This window comes from Genypterus blacodes, unplaced genomic scaffold (assembly GCF_046128005.1).
Source record: "Genypterus blacodes isolate CSIRO-AG114 ecotype Tasmania unplaced genomic scaffold, CSIRO-AGI_Gbla_v1 ptg000003l_1, whole genome shotgun sequence".
Taxonomy (NCBI): domain Eukaryota; kingdom Metazoa; phylum Chordata; class Actinopteri; order Ophidiiformes; family Ophidiidae; genus Genypterus; species Genypterus blacodes.
The window spans coordinates 10,401,436-10,409,625 of record NW_027466817.1 but is presented as its reverse complement, the minus strand read 5'-3'; the positions used below and the strand labels follow the sequence as shown (position 1 = coordinate 10,409,625).

Below are 8,190 nucleotides of genomic sequence, written 5' to 3'. Positions count from 1 at the left end.
CCTGTCGCTCTGTCTTCTTTGGCCCGGATCACAGAGGTACATTGAGGAAGACTCCTTTCCCATGTGCTCCCCTCCAACACCAGGCTTGTCATTTTTTGTTTGGCCACACCCCTGCAGAGAGAGAGAGAGAGAGGGAGAGAGAGAGAGCGAAAGAGAGAGAGAGGGAGGGAGGGAGGGAGGGAGAGAGAGAGAGAGAGAGAAAGAGAGAGAGAGAGAGAGAGAGAGCAAGAGCGAGAGAGAGCGCTGCCCATCTCCAGAGTGTTTAAAAACTAACTCAGGACAATAGCGGCGAATGAGCGCTTAATTAAATTAATTAGTCCTTCTTGTCAATCTCGGATTAATGGCCAATAGCGTCGGTGCTGCTTAGCGTGTTGTTGTGTTTCTTAGCCCTCTCTCTCTCCTCTCTCCTCTCTCTCTCTCTCTCTCTCCCCCCCGTATCAGTGCAGGGGAAGGGGGGCTCATCCCGGCATCCTGAGGGGAGGTAATTTGCACGGATCAAGGGGGCAAGGCGCCGCAAAGTATAAATACTGTGACTTCAATAGAGGATCACCAGCAGGTTCCCAAACTCCGCCACCAAAGGAGGAGGACTTGGCTGAGAACATCCATCTTTCTGTCTTTCTTTACCTTCTCGCAGAGTTGGCAGCGTCGCCTCCGAGTCGTTTTCAAGGGTCGACTTTAAAAAACGAGCAGCTCCATTGATGTCTTAAGCTGTCGCGGAGGGAGCGAGTGTGTGCGAGCGTGTGTGTGTGAAGCAGTGATGGAAGAGCTCACCGCTTTTGTCTCCAAGTCTTTCGATCAGAAAGTGAAGGAGAAGAAGGAGGTGATCACCTACCGGGAGGTGCTGGAGACCGGCGCGGCACGGGCGGGCAGCAGGGAGGGTTTATCCGCGGAGCCCGGGAGCCGGGACGAGGCGGCCGCCGTCACCCGGAACGTTGCGCTCTCGCCGGGCAGGGAGTCGGACATGCTCGGCCCGGAGAGACTCAGGGACGCCGGGAGCCCCAAACTTATAGACGGTAGGTGAGGCTTTACCGCACGGATGGTTACGGTTACGGAGGGTCATCGAACATCACACACACTCTCGCACACACACACACGCCTTTCAGACACTATTTAATCAGAGTTTAAAAGGAGTTATGAGTGTGTAACTTGAAGCATAGAGCAGCAGGACAGAGCGAGCATGTTAAAAAACGGATCAAAAACACGAAATATCATAGAATTATCATTATAACACTAGAAATGATTTGTGTTGATGTTAGTTTTTGTCTGGTGCATCCTGATCTAAACCTGCACTGTCTCTATTTACCAGCACATCACTGCAGATTTTACAATTCTATTTATAATTAACGTCTGAATATACCCGCAATGCAGGATAACTACAATGGCTTAAAAAAGATTTTTCTTAAGAAGACGAGGTAAATATGAAATTCTCTTGCATAAAAGCAGAAACAAACATGCTCCATATTTATGCATTTGCTCCTAAATTTGCCAATTTTTCCATTGAGCTCAAGCCCAGTGAGACTAGTTTGATTTACCAGCTAAGCTCCATTAAATTGAAGATATTTAAGCCATTTTTCTTCAGCGTAAAATCATTTTATGGAGAGCCAGCAGTGTGAGTCTCTGACAGCATCTACACACACACACAAGTCTCCATACAGGCGTCAAAACATCTGAGCTCAAATCTGATATCAACACAAATCTTCATCTTAATCAGGGATTATTTCTCCTGTCTGTTAGAATATTATCCAAATTATTATAATATATTTTCAGGACAAAAACAATGAAACGGCCTGAAATTCATGCAGCCTATAAATTCATATTAACACTATACACACTTATTTTACAGTGACACAAAATTCACACACCATCATCCAATATTGTGTTATGTCTCATTTTAATTCTACAATTTGAACCAAAGCAGATATTCAGCTTGTGCACCGCGATAAATTGGACAAATTGTGACACACAGTTTATGAGTCATCATAGGTGTGTGTGTGTGTGTGTGTATATATGTGTGTGTGTGTGTAAAAAAAAATGCAGAAATGTCTTCGTGGACATGGTGGTTAGAACGGAACTGAGACATCCAACAGTGATGCATATTTATAGGCATTTAATAATTAAAGAGCTTTATGTAGCTCTACAAAACATCCGAGGTCTGATGGCTCTGTGATACATGAGGGGGGGGGGGGGCAGGGTGGAGGGCAAGAGTCTGTCTTTCCTTCTTTCTTTCCTTCTTTCTTTCCTTCTTTGCTAAATGGACTCACAGCTCGCTTCTTTTATCTGTAATCGTAATCACCTCCAACTCGACATGCAGAGTTCAGGCCTGCAGACTGAGACTCGACACATTTACAGGAGAGGGGAAACAAATCACACTGAAAGAGTTAAATAAAGAAACAGATGTGACGATGATGAAGGTCAAGTGATGTTTACTGTCCCGCACGCATGCAGGCACCACGGACGTGAAGGAGAGGAAGGAGGACACCAAGCCCATCGAGGACGAGGCACAGACCAAGATCAAGCAGAGGCGAAGTCGGACTAACTTCACTTTGGAGCAGCTGAACGAGCTGGAGCGGCTGTTCGACGAGACACACTATCCGGACGCATTCATGCGGGAGGAGCTGAGCCAGAGACTGGGACTGTCCGAGGCCCGAGTGCAGGTAGGAGCGCTGAAGAATTATTATTATTATTATTATTATTATTATTATTATTATTATTATTATTATTATTACTACTATTATTATTATTATTTGCAACCTTAAAGCACAATTAAAAATGAGGGAAAATATAGACATCATTGTTATCATCTTCATCATCATCATCATCCTCATCTACATCATGGCAGTGTTGTTCAGTTTGGTGGAACCGTTATAGGGAACAGTCACAGGTTAGATTCCATCAGCACACACGTGTCCTGGCAGTGTGATCAAAACACACTTGTATTATTAATAATAATGATGATAATGATAATAATTCATATCTTATATTTCTGTAGGGGTTTTAGTTTTCTCTTCATGAATTGTTGTTATTGTAAGAATTTGATTTCAAGTGTACAAATCGTTCATCATTGCTTTATTGATGGGGTGTATGCACGCAACTGGCCTACATGCATTGGTGAAAAGTAGTGTGTGTGTGAGAGAGAGCGGGAGAGAGAGAGAGAGAGAGAGAGAGAGAGAGAGAGAGAGAGAGAGAGAGAGAGAGAGAAAGAGAGAGAGAGGCAACAATCTCTTTCCATATAAGTTGAATAAGATGTCACACAGAGAGCAAAGTGTTTGCTGGCCACATTTCTATTTCATGTTTATTCCTCACAGCTCACTTATCACTTAATGATCTCAATTAGGGGCCTCGTGTGTATGTGTGTGTGTGTGAGTGTATCACGAGAGCCGTTTGAATCATTAGGATCCCAAATCCAACCAAACAAATAACGCCTACAAATATTTGCCCTCAGTTTAGTGGTGTGTGTTACCGAGGCCTCTCTCTCTCTCTGTCTCTCTCTCTCTGTCTGTGTGTGTGTGTGTGTGTGTGTGTGTGTGTGTGTGTGTGTGTGTGTGTGTGTGTGTGTGTGTGTGTGTCAGTGCTGCTGTCCTTTTAATGGGAGAGGACCATCTGCCAGAAACCCAGTAAGGCTCTGGTCAGGGAAGGGGAGGAGGGGAGGGGGGGAGCAGAGGGACAATGAACATATAGACAAGTCCTCTCATCTGATTGATCAAGACCCTATAATATCTTATTCCAGCCTGTGTTATCCGTGTGTCCCGGCTCATGGGAGGACCAGAGCACTGGGCTCCATGCATGCTGGAATAAAGAGGAAGAGGGAGGAGGAAGAGAGGGGGAGAAATATCATAAAATGGGACCAGAAAGACCCCCCATCCATCCAAAACTCGCCCCCCCCCCCCGCCGCCCCATTCCCCTCCTACAAAAAAAAAGTTGAAGGCAGCTTTTTGCGGGACTGAGCTGGAATCTCCCCAATAAGGCGCATTGTGTCCCGAGCAAGTGCACAGCTCAGGGATTTACATAAATTATGTATTATTTTCTACCCAAATCAAGACCTGCTCTCTCTCTGTGTGTGTGTGTGTGTGTGTGTGTGTGTGTGTGTGTGTGTGTGTGTGTGTGTGTGTGAGTGTGTGTGTGTGTCCTCTCTCATCTTTTCCAAGCTCGCACCAGTTGCGCGCGCACGAGCACCACGTTTATTTACGACTATCTTTTTGTTGTTGTTGTTGTTGTTGTTGTTCTTATTATCATTATTCTATTATTAATTCTAAATTCTTCTGTAATCAATAATCTCAGAGCATTTTGCTTTGATCACGTTAATAAATGATACCTGCAGCGCGCGCTAAAGGACTTCCGATCCGCCGCGGTCAATAAGTGAAGGCGCACGCTGACAGCCGGATCGATCGGATATTTATTTCAATCACGCTGAGCTACAGAGCTAATGTAAGGGCGGAGTGACGCGCTGCATTGTGGGATCATTTAGCCTCTAAGCGTTGTCATGGATATTCAAAGCACATAATCATAGTCATAAATCGGTTTATCCACGTATAACCGCCGCGTTTTCCTATGAAATTGACGCCCGGGCGTAAAGAGCAGGCGAGCCGGCGGCTTTGAAGCGCGTTCACGGCCCCGCTGATTAGACCCGAACTGTGAGGCGTTCAAGCTCCGCGCCGACATGGAGTTTGTGTGCAGATAAGGGTAATTAATTTCAGCGGCCATTTAATGAGAGAGAGAGGAAGAAAGAGAAGAGGAGAGAGGGAGCTGCTCTCAGATCGCCCCGCTCTGATGTCCAACCCGTAATAGCGTTGCTGCTATTCGATATGTGAGAGTCCATTCAACTCTTCAGGGACACTAATCTATAGAAAGATGAAACCCGCGCTGACAAGGTTATTTATTATGGCCAACAACCCGCACACATGCAGCCAACAAGGGTGTTTCTCTCCTCCTCATCTCACTCTAATGTCCCCCTTTTTCCTCCTGATTTCATTTTTCCCCCGCTTATGCTCTTCTCTCCCTGCTCCACCCCCTCTGACACACACTCATACACACACACGCTCCCTCGCTGTAGACTAAATGTAATAATTAAAATCTGGGGTTAAGCAGAGCCATTAATATTTCAGGGCTCCTCGGGGATATTGTTTTTCTGCGGTTGTTGTCACTTTGAGAGGAATTACACATGCGGCCTCACAAGCAGCTGCCAATCAGCGGGACTCTAATTAATGTCTGTCCCTGCAGGTTTGGTTCCAGAACAGAAGAGCCAAATGCAGAAAGCAGGAGAACCAGTTACATAAAGGTGCGCTTTCATCCTGCATGCATGCGAGCTCACACCAGCGACACTCTCCTCTATTCTATTCTATTCTATTCTATTCTATTCTATTCTGTCTCTAAACACCTTTATGCATTCTTACTCTCAAACTAAAATACATATCAAAACTTAACATGAACACTATTCTATACTGCTCTATTCTATTCTTTTCTATTCTATTCTATTCTATTCTCTCTATTTCTAAGAATCTTTCCGCATTTTAACTCGCATTCTTACTGACGTTAACGTTAATCTGTTCTACTGTATGTTAGTCAAATACAAGCATCTATACACTCTATAGGATAATCTCCTCTTTTTAACCCATTAAACGTGATATGAAATGAATAGTGCCTTGCTCATTATCAGGATTTTGGCCCGCATATTCTTCTCACGCTCGCGCTGTCCTCTGGTTTTGCAGGAGTCCTCATCGGAGCAGCGAACCAATTCGAAGCGTGTCGTGTGGCGCCATATGTCAACGTGGGGGCTTTGCGGATGCCATTCCAACAGGCAAGTGTGTTTGAAGCGTTCCGTCTTAAGACCTCTACCGGTCCCCACAGGCTGCTGTCTTGGCTCCGGCTCTGGCCCCGCTGCTGTGCCGAGACTCCAGCTCCAGTGTGGCGGGGTCCTATTATCACGCTTTGGCCAACAGAGTGTGAGCATGAATCACACTGAAACATCCCCTCTGTTGTTTGTATGGATTATTTATGGGTGCTAGAGTGGAGCAGCAGATGATGATGGTGCTGCAGGTTCCTCCAGGCTGTATAGGCCATAATGGGTCTGAGCACCATGACCCCTTTCTATATCAGCACAAACTGGACAGTACAACCCCAAAAATGAGATAATAATATATATACACTGTGTTTTGTCCATCAGACTGTATCACTAATCGTGGTATAAATAGATTACAAAGAGATACGAATTAACATAATTGTGTCCAGTTTTCGAGCCAAAGTCAAAGTTCATAGTCAAAGTTCTTTATTTATCATTTGCATTGTACACAGAAAGGCCTGGTGATTCTTGTGGTACATGACCTTCAAAATGCAAACGTACACAACTGTAATAATAATGGACGCCAAGTGAACACTGTGATGTGAAAATATACCACACAATGTCTGCATGTGTCTAATGTGCAGGTAGGCAGGTGTTCTTAGCCTCTGATTATAGCTGAAATGGACAAATGCAAACATTTGATCCACAGCAAAGTCAGTTGCAGACCACAGTGACACAGTATAGATATAGAGGCCTTTACCTGCGAGTGGCTCCTAGCAAGAAGGGCCCCAACGGCTACAAATATAATATTATGTTTACATATAATACATACAAAATCATCCCTTTACTCTAATTTACATCACTCATAAAATATACCGCAAATATTCCAGATGATTGATAAAAAAATGCAGATTTTTCCATCATTAAGATAGATTTAGCTTAAGTTTACGCTGAAGATCCTTAATGTGTGTGTGTGTGTCTTTCAGATGATTCTCATGTTAAATCCCCTGTAGAAAACACTAATAATTACACTGAATTGCCTGTTATTCCTGTATTATAAGATGTGGTCATGGGAGCAATAGTTTCCAATCCTGTATTTGCAGTTTTGGTGCTCATGAGGCCCTTTGGTTCAGATTTAGACACCAGATTGTTCATTGAATACCACAATACTTACAGTTGAATTTGGCCCCAACACCTGTGTGTGCCTGCATGAGTCAAAGGCACTTAAGTAGAAAAGTAAGTTGCAGGCACTGACATCAGCCTCCTTTATTTTGAAAATGATGTCATGCTTTTGAGGCCATTAACTATAATTCGGGCACTATCATGTCACTGTAAGTAGCTGCCCCCTGGGGGTTCGGACCCCTCTGACCCACAGTGTATTTCTGATCAGTGTCATGTGAGCTTCCGCCGCCTGCAGCCTGTGAGTTAACGCGTGTTCTCCCCTCTCGTCCCGTCCCGTAGGATAGTCATTGCAACGTGCCGCCCTTCTCCTTTCAGGTGCAGGCGCAGCTGCAGCTGGACAGCGCCGTGGCCCACGCGCAGCACCACCTGCACTCGCACCTGGCGGCGCATGCGCCCTACATGATGTTCCCCGCGCCGCCCTTCGGGTTGCCCCTGGCGACGCTCGCGGCCGAGTCCGCTTCCGCCGCGTCCGTCGTGGCCGCCGCCGCCGCCGCCAAGAACACCAGCAAGAACTCCAGCATCGCGGACCTGAGACTGAAGGCCAAAAAGCACACGGCCGCGCTGGGACTGTGACTGGCACTGGGACGGGGACACCAGGGGACACGATGGGGATACGACCGGGCGGGACACCCGCCGAGAGGCGGCATGGCACCGAACTGAGCAAAACAAACACTTACAAAGTGAAACAACCCGAGGACAAAGCGAGAAAATATCTAAGGACGATATTTATGATTTCTTTTTAAATGAAGGATGTGTATAAGTATAAAAATATAGGCTATTTATGAGAACATGAACAGACTGTAAAGACTTGACAGCCTACACGGTGCGGGGGCGCGTTGTTTTGTTTGGACGGAACAGCGAGGCTGCAGGTTCAAAACCCCGCCCGGCCCGGGAGGTGCCGGCGGGACACCCCGGTGAGGAAGGAAGGAAGATGCAGCTGGGACGGTCGAGACTTTGTCAAACAAGGCGAACCATTCTGCACTTTGTTTGTTTTTCTGTGTTTTAATATTATATTCTTTCATTTTGAACCTATATAGAGGCTGGCCTCGTTATATTTCAAAACACTTCTTCTGTAAAAACAAAAAAGAAAAGAAAATGAAAAGAAAGAAAGAAAAGGACAGCGCGAGGGATTTACTTTGAGACAACGGAGAGACAAAAGGACGTCGCTCCATACGTGCCATGTCCCTCCTCTTGGTCCTCTTGGTCCCTGTCCCGAACTGAAAAAGGCCTCA

At 45.7% G+C, this 8,190-nt stretch overlaps 1 protein-coding gene across 2 annotated transcripts; it reads left to right on the top strand.

Moving 5' to 3' along the window:
* The first annotated feature begins 577 nt into the window (after nucleotides 1–577).
* On the top strand, nucleotides 578–7,531 carry shox2 (shox homeobox 2). Of its 2 annotated transcripts, none has more exons than XM_076143566.1 (5): nucleotides 578–1,013; nucleotides 2,446–2,654; nucleotides 5,218–5,275; nucleotides 5,706–5,794; nucleotides 7,274–7,531. In XM_076143566.1, exons 1-5 carry the CDS (start codon nucleotides 758–760, stop codon nucleotides 7,529–7,531), a joined length of 870 nt encoding a protein of 289 aa, XP_075999681.1. In that variant the 5' UTR covers nucleotides 578–757. The 2 variants fall into 2 exon arrangements, with proteins under 2 accessions (XP_075999681.1, XP_075999672.1); XM_076143557.1 differs by having other exon boundaries at nucleotides 7,238–7,531.
* Nucleotides 7,532–8,190: the final 659 nt, after the last annotated feature.

Coding starts and splice junctions, on each gene's coding strand:
- shox2 (XM_076143557.1), top strand. CDS start 758: ATGGAAGAGCTCACCGCTTTTGTCTCCAAGTCTTTCGATCAGAAAGTG. Junction 1,014..2,445: donor GAGCCCCAAACTTATAGACG/GTAGGTGAGGCT, acceptor GCACGCATGCAG/GCACCACGGACGTGAAGGAG. Junction 5,795..7,237: donor TGCGGATGCCATTCCAACAG/GCAAGTGTGTTT, acceptor CCCGTCCCGTAG/GATAGTCATTGCAACGTGCC.